The sequence below is a fragment of the Rousettus aegyptiacus genome, unplaced genomic scaffold, assembly GCF_014176215.1.
Source record: "Rousettus aegyptiacus isolate mRouAeg1 unplaced genomic scaffold, mRouAeg1.p scaffold_m13_p_6, whole genome shotgun sequence".
NCBI lineage: Eukaryota > Metazoa > Chordata > Mammalia > Chiroptera > Pteropodidae > Rousettus > Rousettus aegyptiacus.
The window spans coordinates 103,563,077-103,579,372 of record NW_023416309.1 but is presented as its reverse complement, the minus strand read 5'-3'; the positions used below and the strand labels follow the sequence as shown (position 1 = coordinate 103,579,372).

The 16,296-nt window shown below is 55.3% G+C and overlaps 1 protein-coding gene across 11 annotated transcripts; it reads left to right on the top strand.

The window, feature by feature from the left end:
- The first annotated feature begins 590 nt into the window (after positions 1-590).
- On the top strand, positions 591-14,019 carry LOC107501825 (cytochrome b561). 11 transcript variants are annotated; one of them, XM_036222901.1, is made up of 8 exons: positions 1,462-1,577; positions 2,009-2,197; positions 6,915-7,125; positions 9,588-9,805; positions 10,594-10,692; positions 10,869-10,972; positions 11,411-11,568; positions 11,804-14,019. In XM_036222901.1, exons 4-8 carry the CDS (start codon positions 9,601-9,603, stop codon positions 11,994-11,996), a joined length of 759 nt encoding a protein of 252 aa, XP_036078794.1. In that variant the 5' UTR covers positions 1,462-1,577; positions 2,009-2,197; positions 6,915-7,125; positions 9,588-9,600; the 3' UTR covers positions 11,997-14,019. The 11 variants fall into 11 exon arrangements, with proteins under 11 accessions (XP_015983880.1, XP_015983912.1, XP_015983873.1 ...); XM_016128410.2 differs by having other exon boundaries at positions 1,463-1,577; positions 2,128-2,197; positions 7,010-7,125; XM_016128379.2 differs by having other exon boundaries at positions 1,463-1,577; positions 2,128-2,197.
- Positions 14,020-16,296: the final 2,277 nt, after the last annotated feature.

Below are 16,296 nucleotides of genomic sequence, written 5' to 3'. Positions count from 1 at the left end.
CCTCAGGAGGAGTCTCTCTCCTGGCTTTGGAAGGGGTTCACGGCACTCACATCAAGTTCACAGCAAGGCTCTGCTCCTCTGCGCACCCTCCCCACCCCAGAAATGGCTCGCAAGGTGTTTGTTGCCTACTGTTTGCCTGTTGGCACCCGAAGGAAGCTGTTTCTTAATTTCAAATGTCCATGAACTCCCCTCCCACTGGGAAGCTACCCCAACGAAGTTTATGTTCATGGAAGGTTTAAGCTTGGTCACTCTGAGGAGGTGGGCCCAGCTGTGTTTGTGCAGTGGACACCCTTGAGCGCTTTGCCATGTGCTTGAGACTGTTCTCTCTTTAAGGGAGTACGGCTCCCAAGGCCCGCCTTGGCCAGAGCCCTTCTGGCCACTGCCCATGGTAAGCCCACAGTGCTGGGGGCAGGTAGGGGAGGGGTGTCCTTTTGCTGAAACTCATTTATGTCTCCAGGGGAGGAAACCCCATTTCCCTCCTTCCCTCAGGCCCTTGGCAAGTCTTGCCAGAAAACCCACAGGAAAGAACCTTTTGTTCTGAGCTGCTTATCTACCCACAGCATTTCCTGAAAAAAGGACCTGGACTGGGGCCGCACTAAGGACTGGCCCCTACCTAGCCTTGGCCTTGGCCCCGCCCTCTCTTAGCAGCTGCGGCAGGATAGGCTGTCGATGGCAGTCTAGGCCTTCATGAGAGGCTGGTAAGGGCTGATTTGTATCCTGAGGCTGGTTGACCTGGGGGTTTGGGTAGTTTGTCTCAGCAAAGCCCCATGGCTTGGGAAATGGGGCAAAATGCCACCTAGTATGTGTAGGGGGGAGGGGAAAGGTAGAGCTGAGAGAGAGGGTTGTCCAGCTTTCTTGTAAAGTGACATCTCCCCTTTGCGGCTGGGAGGGAAGAGCGGCAACGTGGGCTAAGGCCCGAGCCGTGTCTGACACCTAGTGGCCACCTGAGCCCGGGGCGGGACGAGGGGCGGCAGGAGGGAGGGAAGAGAGGGAGGAAATCAGGAAACGCGGAGACTAGGCCATGGCGGGCTCGCGCACCTGGCTGGCACTCCGTGCCCTCCGCGCGGGGGCCCAGTCCGCGTCCCCGCCCGTCCCCCGCGGCTTGGAGTCAGGCCTGGGCTGGGAGGGCCCCCTCCACATCGATGAGGTCGCAGGTCCCCGTGCTCCCCCCAACGTGAGGGACCCCGCAGGCCAGACGGTTACCCGAGCTCGGGTCCAGAAGGCGGGTCACGGTGGCTGCCCTTTCGCCCCTCATCGCCCTGCGCCGCATCCCCTGCCACGCGGGCGTCCAGGTTTGGGCCCGGGTCTGGCGGGGCCCCGTCGGGACCCGGGGCCCATCGCGAGTTGGGCCCTGCCCCGAGTGCGGGGACGCGCCAGGTCACTTCCGGCCCCCCGCGTGACCCTCGCGTAGCGCGCTGAGCCGCCAACTCGCCGTCGCCCGGTCGTCATGGCGACGCCGTGGCACCCAGGGCGGCGTGGCTCGCGGAACCGGCAGAGCAGCCTCGGCACTGAGCTGGGAGCTCGCGGGCGGGTGAGCTGCGCGGCGGGGACGAGCCCCAGGCCCTGCACCTGGCCAGGTAGGCGGCCCGGGCCGGTGCGGGGAGCGGAGCCCGGATGCAGAATCTGGGAGGGGGCCAGGTGTGCGGGGGTGGGGCGGGCCCAGGTGTGTGTGTGTGTGTGGGGTGGGGGGACGGCCGGCCCAGATGTGCCGGGACTGCGGCAGGACCGCGTCCGCTCCGGAACAGGCCAGGCTCCGGAAGCCGCGGCCAGCCTTTTGTCCGCCCTCACCTGGTGCCATACCTGACTCATCCGCTTTCTCCGGCTTGGGGCGGAGTGGGAGGTGGAGCAAGACCTGAAGTTAAAGAGCTCGTCTTGCTCCTTTCTGAGAGGTCAGCTTTGGGCTCCGGGCCTACCTCTGTGCGGGGTCTCTGTGGAAGTTAGAATGGAGGGGCAGGTGACCCCGAGGCTATCTGTGGGTCTATGGCTAATGCTTTGCCACGTTCTACAGCAAGAAGTAGGGGAGAAGATAGGAGTAGTGATCAACGTTTGCCGCCACTGGTCTTTTGAAACCTGAAACCCAGAATGCCAACTGCTTCACCTCCCTCCACCTCACTTTTTTCCCTGTAGCAGGGTCTTGGGTTGACATGTCTGGTTAGCGGATCCCTTCCTTGCTGTCCTCAACATCCTCAGCTTCTTGGTAAGCGCTTCCTGTTTGGGGAAATCCTGACTCGTTGGGTTGGCCTTGGTGGGTTCTGACCTGGGGTACAGGGGGTGCAGAATGGAGTTAAGGGACATGCTGCTGCCTTTGACACCAAGGCGATGCTAGGGCCACCTCTGCTCGTTGCCTGCTCTTACCCCCAGGGGACCACAGAGATCCACACAGACCCTGGAGTCCTGACAGGTCTTCAGAGGCTGGCACCCCTCCCAAGTCCCTCTCTTTTCCGGTTGTCTGTCTCCTTTCATTCATTCTATCCTGGTGTTCTTTGAGGATTTTCTAAGACTCATTAAACGAAGCTCCATCTTAGGATGCCCGGATGCTGTTTCTTCATTTTCAGAGAGAACGAAAAATAAAAATAAAAAATAAAAAAACAACCCTCAAAACGAAAAACCAAAACTGCCACGTTCTCATAGATACCTTGATTTCTCTTGTGAAATTGGACCGAGGCAGCATATTCAAGTAACTTGTAAATGTCGAAGTGAGTCACGAAGGGCTGCCGCGACTCTGCCCCCGTGCAGGCGGAGCCTCGGAGGTGGAGCCATCCGGCTCGCCCCGCTGCTTCCCCGCCCTGCCACCTTCTTGTTAGGCAGAGCCTGGGCTTCTGCTGAAATGGACTGGTTCAGCGGCATCAGAAGTCGTGCGTGGAGGAATCCACCCCAGATCCAAAGGGCTGTGCCGAGTGGGGAGCTCATGGCAGACGGAAGGGAGTGGATTTCTCAGAGGGTGTCTTGCTGTCCACTGCTATCTGGCTCTCTGTCGCACTAACCCTCATGTGTTAACAGCTTCTGATATGTGACTTCCTAAGGTCCTATCAAGACCGGATTCAGTTTTCGTTAGATTACTGATTAAATGCGTGCTGTGTTGCAGGCACTGTGCTAGGCAAGGTAGATATTTATTCCACTAAATCTTTGCTTTGGGCCAGTAAAATGGCTTCAGTGTCTTCCTGCCTTATGAATGAGGAAGGAGGCTCAGACAAGGGACCCGCTTGCCTGGGAGCACACAGTCACTAACAGCTTTGAAATCACATTCTTCTGACCAGGGCTGCATTGTAACTTCCATGAGCCCTAGGCACTTTGCCACCCCGGGCCCCTTCATCTATTAAAAAAAAAAAAAAGTATATATATATATCACCTGTGTTGGTCTAAAGGCAAACATCTAAGGTGGATTAAAAAATAAAACATATGGTTCCGTCCCATCTTGGAAGCTAAGCAGGGTCAAGCCTGGTTAGTACTTGGATGGGAGATCACCTAGGAAGACCAGGCGCTATAGGTGTAAAAATAAATAAATTAAACATTTTCTTCCACCCTAATTTTTTTTTTTTTTAAATCCCTCCTGATTTTAACACAAATCAAAACATTTCTGAAGGGTCCCTACAAGTAACGGGATCCCTGGCGCTGAGAAAACCAGGCTCCTCGCCTGACTTCAAGCTCTGCTTTCTTCCTGGGGGCTCCTTGGTGAGGGCGGTAGCAGAGCGCCCTGCCTAGCAGCTCAGCCCTCATTTTGCCTTCTCTTTCCTCGTATCCTAGGACATTCTAGGACAATTGAGCTGTTTACCTGCCTCACCCATCAAGAAAAGATCTAGTCCTGGCCCCCAACACTGTCTTTTCTAACTCAGTTAAAACCCTGTTGTTGATAAGGAGCGTGGTGGCCAGGCACCCGGCTTCTAGGCTGTAGGACATGTGCAGTGTCTGGTCCCCATAATGAGATTAAGCCTGGTGACCTTTTAATGACTCACTGTGAGCATGGGGAGAGAGAGTGATGTTTAGCACGTTTGAGCCCTGCGGGTAGTTCCTGTTCCTGTTTGATTTCATTAAGTGGAGTCTGACTCAGGTGTATATGGGAGGGGAGGAGTGACTGTTCCAGAAGCTGCCAGAGATCTGTCATCCCCATCCTGTGCCCTGAGAGAAGAAGGAGGGTTGCAGTGTAAGGGGCCGCATGCGCTCCCTCTGGTTCTAAGACTCTGGTCTCCTGGACAAAGGAAACGTGTGGGGCCAAGAGTGGCTGCTTCCAGGTCCTTGAAACTGCTGCCCACATTTCTGCTCTGGGAACACAGGAAGCCCAAGAACAGCCGGGGTCCTGGGGGCCAACCCGGTTAGGAAGGAAGAGCACGAATGTTCTCATTGTCCAGACGGGGAAATGAAAGAGCATGACCGAAAGTCATCTACTCACTAGGGAGTGAATCTCACTCAAGCGATTTCAACATTTCAAGATGAAAACGCGTTTGTGGATAGGTCAGATTCCATCCAGCGTCACTGAAATGTCTTCTCTGAACACCACCCCCCCCCCCCAGCATCAGAAGCAGCCGCTCCTTGCACAAAGATGGGTTGTCAGTGTTGTTGAACTGAATAAGCAGTGTTGCCGAAGGAATCTTTCGGTTCATCTATAGAGCACAGAACCACTCACTACTTTGTCTTTTTTGTCAATCTGGATTTCTCATACTTAGATCTTACTGACTGTGAGCTCTCCTATGAGCGGCAAGGCATAGGCTTGCCCAAGGTCTCGCTTGGTGTGAGTTTTCCTGTCACCCCTCATACTTGGACTTAGAAGGGGGTATGGCAGAGACAGCTTGGGCTCCCATAATTCAAAATGTCATTCTTTATCTCTGGCTTCCTCCTGGTTGCCTGTTTACCTGGAGCCCATATGAACCAAGAGAGCTGCTGCCTTTGGAGCAATTGACATGAAGATCTTGCAACTAGCTTGCCTCCTGTCACCCCTTCTCTCTTGACCAGTGGGTCTGGCCCTGCTGCCTTTTCTCCCCGGAGAGCCCACAGGGGACACCAGTGCTCATGTGACTTGGGTTTAAACTGCTTGAGGAGCGTGGTTCCCCCAGGGATGAGGAAGACACAAGAGAACTGACATGGGATGGGGAGAGACTGTCTTGGAGCCCCGGCTCGGTGTCTTCCTTGGCAAGCACACATTCAGATCCTGGACGGGCTTCAGTATTTGCAAAGCATGACAGCTCTGCCCTAGTTACTGGGTGTTAGAAAGTACAAAGTCACACCACCAACAGACAGCCAACTCAAAGACGAGCTAGAGGAGCGTGCCACTGGAGTGTATTAAAGTAGGGGAAACTCTTCAGTGTGTACAGCGGAAAAAGCTCTCGGAGGCCTGAGTTTAACTCGTGGCATGAATCCTTACTACCCTTACCCTTTACATCAAAGTCTGCCTCTGTTCTGCAACTTATCTATGAGCCACTTGAAGGCAGGGACCGTGCCTGACCTGTAGAGTTCCAGCATCTGGGAAAGTGTCTGGCATATAGTAAGTTCTCAAGAAACAATTGAGTCAAGCAGCAATTTGCTGCTGATTATTTTGGGTATGTCATTTATCCTCTGTGAGCCCCAATCTCATCCATCCAATTGGGATAATACTCCTATTATTGTGGTCTTCTGGAGAAGTTTAAATGAGAGAATGGGAGGTGCCGAGTTCAGAGCAGGGGTCCCCGAGCCGTGAGGTCCCCAGTCCTCCCAGCAAACACGGGCATGCCTCTCTACTCCACCACTGTGGGACGCAAACAGTATTAGGGTTCCGACTTTCAAGGGCATTCGGGATGTGAACTTACAGGGCAGAGTGTCATAGCACACACTGACTGGGTGTCCTGCAATTCAACACAGCCCTGACACTGTGTACCTGGAGACAGCATCCCATCCCTCAGGTTAGGGGCTCAGAAGACCGCCTGCTCCCCGCCCCCAGTCGCAAGACCAGATTGTTACATGTGCTGCTGACCGACGGGGCTGCATACAAGAGGTTCCCAGGACTCCCTCCTTGGGTTCAAGTAATTCTCTAGAGCCGCTACCCGAACTCAGAGACCATTTTACTTACTAGATTCTGGTTTACTATAAAAGAATATAACTCAGGAACAGCCTGATGGAAGAGGGGCATCGGGCGAGGTCTGTAAGGGTCAGGAGCACTGGAGCTTCAGTCCCCAGGGAACTAGGGTGGGCCAGTGTCCCTGATCTCCACATGTTCATCAACCTGGAGGCCCTGGACTCCGTCCTTTTGGGTTCTTATGGAGTCCTCATTACACAGGCATGATTGATTAAATCATTGGCCTTGGCCGATTGAACTCACTCTACAGCTCCTCTCCCCTCCCTGGAGGTTGCAGGGGGTGGGGGGGGGGGCGGTGGAATTGGAAGGTCCATCCCATATATTCACTCATGGTTGGTTCCCAGGGTAACCAGCCTCCCCCCCTCCACCCCACCCATTCTTAGGTTACCTAGGGGCTCCACTTACATAAGATACCTTTATCATTTTCTTCACTTGGTAAATTCCAAGGGTTTTAGGAGCTTTTTTTAAAAAAAATTAAATTTATTTGGTAACATTGGTTAATAACCTGGTCAGAATTCCAGGTGTACAACTTTATAGCACAACAATACTTACCGCCCGGAGCCTGGTCTCCTTCCATCACCATATATTTGACGGCCTTTACTCTTTTTGTCCTCCCCATACCCATACTCATCACAGATTCGAAGAGACCCTCACTCCAATTTCTGCCTGTCTCCCTGGGAGATTGGTTGGGAGGGGAAAAAAGCTGGCTTTGGCCTGCCTTACCACCTAGTGGCTCCAAGGTACAGGGGTGACAGTCCTCGGCCGCCCCGAGTTCCCACCTCTGTCCTTGCGATTCACTCCCCTTGGCAGAAAGAAGCTGCGGCAGGTTCGCCAGCAGCAGAGCATGTTCCTTTTGTTCTTCCTAATTCAGAGCTAATCAGATTCTGGCCGCCCTGGGCTCTCTGGGGATGAATCTAATCAAGGCGAGGAGGACAGCATTTGTCTTCGGTGCATTTTGCCTCTTAGAGTTGGGGCAAAGGATTAGATCCCAGAGGACACGTGAGGAGTGAGACGCGCTCTCTGTCTACAAGGAGCTTCAGCCCAGAGGTCCCACCAGCTCACAGGACAGGACGCCCACGAGGGTAAGGAAGCTCCAGGCCAGCCTTGGGGGCGTGGAGGAGGGGGACGGGTTGTGGTGGAGGGTGGGCTGGGGGAGTGGAGGAGGTGACCTTTGGCAGGGGCAGGGAGCGTGGCACAGGGGAGCGTGAGGTGGCGGGAATGACAGCAACAGGTTGCGTTGTTAGAGCCTGGGAACTGGACAGTCTCCCCTGAGAGGACTTGGGGCTGCAGATGGAAATCGAGTTGGTGTTTCGCTGGCAGGGAGTGGATGGCTGTTTGTGTGGGGTGGGGCCACATGATTTTGTCTCTGTCCCTGGGGGGTGCGGGGGGTGGGGTGTCAGGCAGATTGCAGAGGGTAGAGAGACAGGGCAGAAGCTCTGTGCCCCTGGGCTTGGGTGGTGACAGTGAAGATGGTCAGGAGGGAGGCGATGGCAGCAGACTTGGGGGAGGACCCCCAGCATTCGGTGGCTTGTCTGCCGAGGTGTAGGTGCTGGGACTAGGAGAAGGATAGCCACGCTAGCTACCTGGGAGGTCAGCAGAGGAGTGTGACCTCAGATGTGCTGGGTTTGAAGTGTCTGAGGATATCCAGGTAGAGACATTGGTGGACAGTGAGAAATGGGGTTTGAATTCAGAGGATACGGACAAGGCTGTCACTAGATTTGGGAGTCACCGGTGTAGAGGTGACAGATAAGAACAGAGGCAAGAGTTCTAGACATAGAGATTCATTGTCTGCCAGGGCTTCTGGAAACAGGTGTTCGCACCTGCCATTGGGGCGTTTCCTGGAAGACGATTTGACAGGATATATAGAAAACAAAACAAAACTAAAAAAGAACTTAGCTCTTGCCTCAGGATTCCATTTCTCCATTTAGGAGTTAATTAGACAAGTGTTTATTGAAAAAAATGAAGTCTAGTTAAATGTTTAACAAAAGGTATGCCTGACATATCATTAAGTTAAAAAAGCAGGTTAGAAATTGGTATGATCCTGTTTCTATAAAAGACTATGTATATATTTCTAGAAAAAAAGGATATAAAGATATAAAGCAAAATGTTAATTACTTGTATTTTTTTTTTCTTATCTGTGTTTTACCGTAGCGAGTGTGTATTATCACACCCCGGCCTCCTTTTAAATGGCGGCATTGTCAACAGTTGTCAGGCTGGCAGAGAGAACTGGGGTAAAGACAGCCCCGTCACCAGGGAGACGAGGCCAGGCCAACTGGAAACCAGTTCTCAGCAGTAAGGGTAGAGAGTTGTGCTCAGTGTTAGAGGGGCGACCCCCGAATTTGTTAGCCTAATGTCTGCCCAGCAGTCATTCTCTGCTGATAATGGAGAAGCAGGATGTCTGCTCTGCTGCTGGAGAGGCTGGGACAGTGGGGCGGAGGCCGGCGGGCAGCCACCTAGGGAGGGGAAACTGCTCTGCCCTCTGCCAGCACCTTGGTGAGGCAGACGGAGGCCTTGCCGTTCACCGCCTGCCTCCCCTCCTCCCATCCCCCGGGGTGTGTGGGCCAGGCTGCAGGGGGGGAGGGGGGTGGTTCAGGAGATCCAAAAGATTCAGGGTGAAGAGCTGTGCACAGGCCGCCCTGATCTTGGACGAGGCTGTGGAAACAGGGGGGACAGGCCGGGAGACTGGGCAGAGGAACCAGGAAACCCGCTCTCACATGGCCCCCAGAGCAAGGCTTTCCCAAACCACCCCGAGCTGCCATTTTCCCGTCTATAGAATGAGAACAGCGACAAACTTGTTCTCTTATAGGACGGTGTGAGTTAAATGACTTGTGTGGGACACACCGTCAGCTCTGAGCCGCGAGGTCTCACCTCATAGGTCTCATTTATCGTGCCTTCAGTTTTGGAAACCTCGCCGGAGGGAGCAGTGCCTGTCCAGCCCGCCCTCAGTGGGAGGGGAAGGGAGGCAGGAAGGGTGACAGGCTGCCTGGCTGCTCCTGCCCCCAGTGGGGTCTGCATGGTGGAGGCCAGCTCCGGGCTGTGCCCACGCCTGCAGGGGTGGGGGGTCGAGGGCTATGTCTCAATGCCAGCTTCAGGGTTAAAAACCAGGCATGGGCAAGGCGGGGTCCCCATTTCTCACCCCAGATATACTTTATAATTCATCTGGAAGAAAAACTGACTAACTCTGTACCTTTAAGGAATTTACTCCTTCTGTGTACTTCACCTGTGAACCCCACCTGAGAAAACCCACAGCCTCAGGAAACAGAAAGTAAAGCCTAGGCATTGGGCCCAGAATTTGGAGGACCTTTCCTTGTGCCATCTTTGCGTGAGGAACTCCTGGCTCCGCCAGTGAGGACAGCTGGACCCTCCTGCCGAGTGGGAAAGCAGGGTGGGGGGCGGGAGGGGCTTGGACGGTGATTACTGCGATAGCACCGAGCCTGGGGGACTGGGGCGCGGGGGGCGGGGCAGAGGTCGGCCTTGGGGGCCCTTGGATGTGTCATTTGGAGGTTGTGGGCCACCCCTCTGAGCTCTGCTGTCTTTCCTGCAGCTGCTGCCTCAGCATGGAGAGCCAAGCCAGCATGGCGCCCACCCCCAGGGCGCTGCCCTACTACGTGGCTTTCTCCCAGCTGCTGGGCCTGACGGTGGTGGCCATGACGGGTGCTTGGCTCGGTCTGTACCGAGGAGGCATTGCCTGGGAGAGCGCCCTGCAGTTTAACGTGCACCCCCTCTGCATGGTCATAGGCCTGGTCTTCCTGCAGGGAGATGGTGAGTCGCCCCCGTCCCCCGAGATCCCTTGGAGCTGCTATCCTGAGAGGCAGTTTGTGGACTGATCATCCGAGGGCTCTTGCTGTTAGATAAACCTAAGATTCTAGAAAAGACAGAGAAGGAAGCTGGCTTAGAGCCTGGGGACACTGGGGGTCCAAATAGGGGCACTGAGGTTGCTGGGTGGCAGGTCCTTTCCAACTAGACCCAGCTCTTTCACCTCTTGCTTCGATAAGGAGCACCCAAGGGTGGGTGTGCTTCGCAGAGGGGAGGTCCAGGGGCTGGGCTGGGAGCTAAGGCATCCTCTTCAGGGGCAGTTTGAAGTTGGGGTAAAAATATCGCCTGTGGGGGGCGCACATGCTGGACTTGGAGGCGGAGCTCTCCTCTCCAGTAGTCTCGAGGGGTGTTGGCCCCGCCCCGCTTCCTGAGAGCAGTGAATTTCTGATCAGGCTTCAAAATTGGACAATTCGAGAACCATCATAGCTAAAAGGCGTCAGAAGCTTGGGGACTCCTGTGTGTGACTGAAGGATCAAGCTAGAACACAGCCTGGACGTAGGACCCCCGACAGGAAGGTGGCGGTGGGTGGGGCGGTGCCGGAGCTCCCTTGGCCAGAGGGCCCTGCGGAGCCTTGTTTCCTCTGCGGCTTCGCGGCTTCTCGGTTTCTCGTGGCTGAAGGACCCGGGAAAGCCCTGAGCTCAGAGCGCCTTCGGCCCAGGTGTGTCTCCTCGCTGCCCGCGGCAGGAAGGCTCCCGCTCCGGCGAGGGCACCGACCTTCCCTCTCATTCCCGCAGCCCTGCTGGTTTACCGCGTCTTCAGAAACGAGGCCAAACGTGCCACCAAAATCCTGCACGGGCTGCTGCATGTCTTCGCCTTCATCATCGCCCTGGTGGGTGAGTTCCTGGGCTCAGCCCTCCCCACCCCCACTGGCCTCCTCCCCCCTCCCCCTTCCAGGCATCCCAGGCAGGGACACTGGCTGCTGGGACAAGAGCCCAGAAGTCCCTGCTAGTCAGGTTTCCCTTGGGTCCCCACCAGCCTGTCCTCACGTGAGCTCTCATCTCTGGTCCAGGCCTGGTGGCGGTGTTCGACTACCACAGGAAGAAGGGCTATCCTGACCTGTACAGCCTGCACAGCTGGTGTGGCATCCTCGTCTTCGTTCTGTACTTCGCGCAGGTGAGTCCTTTCAGCCTCGCAGCGGTGCGGGGAGGTGGGGAACAGGACTAACCGCCTCACAAGGGCCCGTTCTCCAGGTGCACCCGCAGTTGAAAAGGCTGCTTTAGTACAGCCGGATGCTGCTTTCGGATTCTGAGATGGGTGCAAAGGCAGACTTTGCAGGCGAGGGGGCCTGGGGGGCCCGGGGCCCTTCAGCTGCGCACGCGTGTTCGGCCACCGACCCGGCCCCGCCCAGTGCTCAAGTGTGATGCGTGGGACGAGGCCTCAGGTGCCCGGTCCGGGACCTTTCCCACAAGTGCTTCGTGCCTCCCCCGTAACTGCTCTTCAGACGGAGGAAACCCATGATGGGTGGAGGGATTTGCAGGCCGCCCGGACGTCCCTGGGTTGGTCAGACGGTGGCCAGCACCGTCCCCAGCACCACCCCGCCTTTCCTTCCAGTGGCTGGTGGGCTTTAGCTTCTTCCTGTTCCCTGGGGCTTCGTTTTCTCTGCGGACCCGCTACCGCCCACTGCACATCTTCTTTGGCGCTGCCATCTTCCTGCTGTCTGTGGGCACAGCCCTGCTGGGCCTGAAGGAGGCGCTGCTGTTTAAACTCGGGTGAGTGTCCCCCGCGTTGTGATCCCTTCAGAGGCCGAGCCCTGTCCCGCTTCCCTGGCCCTCCTCCGCCTTCCGAGCCGGTTCTCGGCGGAGTTAGCCGCCTGGAGGTTTCTCTCTGGGTGGGGGACGGAGGGGCTGGGGCTGGGCCGAGGCGTTTCTCTGGCCCAGGTGCAAATGGCACTTGGCCTGATGTTGACTCCTTGGGTGGCTCCTCCCTTCCACCCTGACCCTGCAGGACCCAGTACAGCACGTTCGAGCCCGAGGGCGTCCTGGCCAACATCCTGGGCCTGCTGCTGGCCAGCTTCGCTGTGGCTGTGGTCTACATCTTGACTCGATCCGACTGGAAGCGGCCCCCCCAGGCGGAAGAACAAGCTCTGTCCATGGACTTCAAGACGCTGACAGAGGGTGACAGCCCCAGCTCCCAGTGACTGGGGCTGTTCTTGTCCTGCGGGCAGGGGCCTGGCTGTGGCTGGCCTCCTCAGGTCCAGGGGTTTCTGACAGGTGTCTTTCTACAACCACGGAGGCTGCCTTCAGGGCTCCCGCTCCCCACGAAGGCTGGGTGGGGTGGGTGGGGAGCGTGGGGGCAGTGTGCCTCTTTGAGCAATGATTTCTGGGATTTGGAGCTTGGCCGCCTCTGCTTTCCCCTCCTCGCTGCTGCTTTAGTATCCTGTTAGTCATGCGCACACCCTGGCCCGGGTCCCCATCAGCCCCTCCAATGGAGAAGCTTTGGGTGGTCAGTTCTGGTCACAGAAGCTCAGAGCCCTGAAGGAGACAGAGTGCGTCCCTCCCCCTCGAGGCAGCGGGTGCTGGACGGAGTCCAGGGGCTACAGAGAGCACAAGGCAGTGGGAGGAACCCAGGGGCCTCAGTGACAGGCTTGGCAAAGCCAAGACTTGCTTTGTGTAACTGAATTCAAACCAGGAGTCTCACTTGCTGAGTAGCACGTGATCTGAATGGGCTCAGTCTTTGGCAGGGGAGCAAGTGATATTATGTGCAAACTGTGCTGGTGTTCAGAGCGAGGTTCCCCAGGAGAGGAGAGGGACTGGCCTCTGGGAAGCTCCAAGGATGTGGCTTTGGCCCAGCAGTGCTCTGGAGCCTTCTCTAATTTTTTTTTTTTTTTTTTTTAACTCTTTGGCTCCAGAATGGCTTTGCTGGGCAAGGGGATAGGGGCTGGGCAAGGGGATAGGGGCACAGGACTTCAGACAGACCTGCCCTTGGGAGCTGTGGGCACTTGCAGAAGAGGAAGGAGACAGCCCCCTGCAGAGGCTGTGGCGGGCGGTGGGTTCCCTTGCAGCTCAGCCTGCACACTCCCATGTCCCCCCCTCCGTGGGCCAGCGCAGGCACTGGTCTGACCAGAGGTACGGACACAAACCTTTTTAAACGAAAGGCTGCCTGCACTTTTGGCCCTTTTCATGTACTTGGGGCGGGCCAGGGCTGCCCGCTTCTGTTGGGGGGTGGGGAGAGCCTCATCTGCCCTCCACCTTCGCAGGAAGTTGGGACGGAGTCGGAATGCCTCCGACCCCACACGTGAGTTATGCTGTTAGCTGAGTCACTGTTTGGCCTCAGTTGAGAGATAACGTGATTGGGGCATTGATCTTGTGCTTCTCTGACTTGGCGAAAGCTCTCTCCTTGTTTTCCTCGTTTTCTGGGCTTTGGGGAGTATGACACAGTTTGAGACAGACACAGTTTACTTAAAAGAAGAAATTAAAAAAAAAAACGAACAGACCAGATTTGACTGTCGTTCTTTTAGGGGTTGCTTTTTCCACACCTAAATGCTGCTCAGATGTCTAATCCGCCACTGTCTCTGTGGGCCCTGCCTCAGGTGAAGCCACTTCTCCCAGCCGGCAGCAGCGGCCCAGCGCCCTCCCCCGCCTGGGCTCCCGGAGCCTCTCTCATCTCCACTGCAGCCTGGATGAGGGTGTTGGCCTCCTGTTTAGATCATGAATTAATGGCAGGGGTGCCATTAATTCATCACCTGGCACACCACACACTCGTGTAGTCAAATGTTTACATGTGGGAAAAACTCCACCCTTGACAAACTACCAGAGTACAATGTGTATCTCCCTTGCCAGAATGCCACATAGAAAAACGACACCTCGGATCTGCAGTGGGAGTCTGTAAACTGGTCTGTTTGCCAAAGTGTATGTTGGAGGACAAAGGAGCCAAAAAGCCCCCGAAAGCGGATTTGCGGTGGTTTATTTTATTTTGCCCGCGGCCAGTCTCCTGTGTTGGTGCAGCATACGATCTAATAAATGTCCAGAGCACCTGTCTTGCCTGTTCCCTTCATTCACTGCGACGATAAAAGGAGCCAGTGCTTTTAGCAGGGTTGAGAGCAATTGAATATCCCCAGGTGGGCGTGGAAGGTAAAGGGACTAACGATGTTTATCATGGCACAGGCTCTGAAATGGCCTGTAACTGTCTGTAACCGTCCAGTCTCTGGACCAGTGGGGATGCCGTCCTCGTGGGGAGAGAAACCCTTTTCTCAGTCTGGAAAGAGTGGCCAGGAGGGTGGAAGCTGGAAGGGCCTGATAAGGGCCTTGGCAAGAAGTTTCCTCCAGCATTCAATTAACCTTTTTCTTAAAAAAAAAAAAAAAAAAAAAAAGTCTCTATTCCTTACGGAGCGAAGCTTTGAGAACAAGCCAAGATTCCACCGTGGGTCAGTTCCCAGGGCTCAGCAGATGTGTTTATGGTCAGGCTGGGTGGGATCTCATCAGGATGCACTGCGCTAAAACCCCTTCAAAACTTAGCCGGGGCCTCGCTCTTTAAAGGGACCCTAACAGCAAATGCTCTGATAAGGTAAATGACCCTTCAGTGGCATGAATTCTTCCTAATATTTAAGTATGGTATCTAGTTTCTAATATCTAGGAACCAACACCTGAGAGGTCTTTGCTTTACGTATCTGTGGAGTCCTCCAGAATCAAGGCTTCTACATGACCTTCATGTGCTTCCAAGCACGCAAAGCACGTGGCTTGATACACATCACAAGCTGGTCTCTCTCTTAGGGTCAGGGCTGGGTCTCGCGGTGAGGACAGAAGCATCTTGACCCTGTGAGTGTGCCATCTCACTTCTGGCTTTTGTGCTAGCCTCCGACTCTCAAGGGTCATTGTGTCTGTGAATATTAGAACAATCTCAGACAGGATGATGCCTCTCCCTCCAGAGGGTCACCCCTTTACCTCCTCAGGAGGGACCTCACCGTCTTACCGGGTTCGGAACCCCTGGAGGTCCCGAAGTTATTCTTCTTGCCCTTGGCACAGTTGTTTCTCCAGAGGCGCACAAAGTAGGACTCTCTAAGCTTCCTTCTTAACCCACCGCCTGTGCTCCACCTGGTGCCATTCAGGTTGCTTGCTTTTCTCCGATTGCCCCTTCTGAGGAGGGAGCAGCACAGCATGGGGCGGGGTGGGGGGAGGGAGACTTTCCAGGCAGATCTGATTCAGACTCCCCCACCCCCCACCCATTCGCCTTTACTTTGAGCAGTTCAAGCTCTCAGGACCTGCATCCTCATTCGTGACCTGTAGAGAGCAGTGTCGTCTGGCAGAGGTTATGTGAGGGATACGAGAACACACGTGTAAAGTCCTACGCACAGCGTCCGGCACATGATGGGCACGCCGAGAGAATGGCCCATTACAATGCGCCCTGAGCTGCGTCCCTTCTGAGGGACCTTCCTTTTTATCACGGGGCCTTCTGGACGCAATGCCCTTACCACGAATGCCCTATCCCTGTGTCTGGGGGTGGAAGGACTCAGTCTCTTAATTTCTCCAAAATCTCCCAGCTTCCATGTTCAAAGCTGAAAGAGGGTGACACCACGCTCTGCCCCTCAGCCTCTGTGTACCCAGCCCAGCCTGTGGTGGGGCCCTGGCGTACCGCACGCACGTGTGCACGGTGGCGCGTGGACGGGCACCCGTTAGGGAATGAACACAACAAGGGGACAGTCGGATTCGGGACTTCCGAGAACCGACGAAGAACTTGCTGGGTTAGCTGTTTGCTGCGCCTCTGAGTGGTTTTAAAAATCAGATTCAGGACAAATTCCTTTTAAGAATTAGCTTTTTAGGAAACAGTTCCTTTCACCTTTCTTCCAATGTCCCAGGAGTCCTTAAAAAGTTTTTTTTTTTTGCCAACCACTTTTTTTTGGCAGCCATTTTTGATTTTTAACGAAATAACTAGAGCGACCCGGCGATGGTTCCAGACTACGCAGGTGAGTCCTTCGCGTCCTCTCCTCTCTAGAGACAATTCCGGTGTCCAGCCAGCAGGGGTGACCGCATGCCTGGAGTTTCCTGCTTCCCCAGCTTTGCTCGTTTTTGGGAAATGGATGTCGCTACACAGCAGGCATATTTGTTCAGCACTGTCTGGTGTCTAGAGGAAGTGGTCTCCTTCCTTGCTTGTCCCTGACGTAGACAGAGGGGTAGCCAGACAGGAAAGGCTGCAGGACTCAGCCTGCTGGACACTTTTTTAAAAAGGTGTGTGTCCAGCCAGTTTTGGGAAACCTGCAGCCTCTCCATTCACGACACAGCCGTCTAGCTCTCTACAGCGTGAGGACTGGCGTATCCGGCCAGATTTTTAAAGAAAATGAAAAGCCACTGGAAGCAGTGGGCTTCCGGCCCTGGGAACCACAGCCACGGCTGCCCCTGCACCCGAGGGGAGCAGTCTCTGAACTCAGTAGCTCTACCTGGCGGTCCGCTTCAGCCTTGGGTTTTGGTACGGTAGCTGGGTCAGGGTGCAGCCTGGGCTACTGA

Coding starts and splice junctions, on each gene's coding strand:
- LOC107501825 (XM_016128394.2), top strand. CDS start 9,601: ATGGAGAGCCAAGCCAGCATGGCGCCCACCCCCAGGGCGCTGCCCTAC. Junction 9,806..10,593: donor GGTCTTCCTGCAGGGAGATG/GTGAGTCGCCCC, acceptor TCATTCCCGCAG/CCCTGCTGGTTTACCGCGTC. Junction 10,973..11,410: donor TCGTTCTGTACTTCGCGCAG/GTGAGTCCTTTC, acceptor CTTTCCTTCCAG/TGGCTGGTGGGCTTTAGCTT.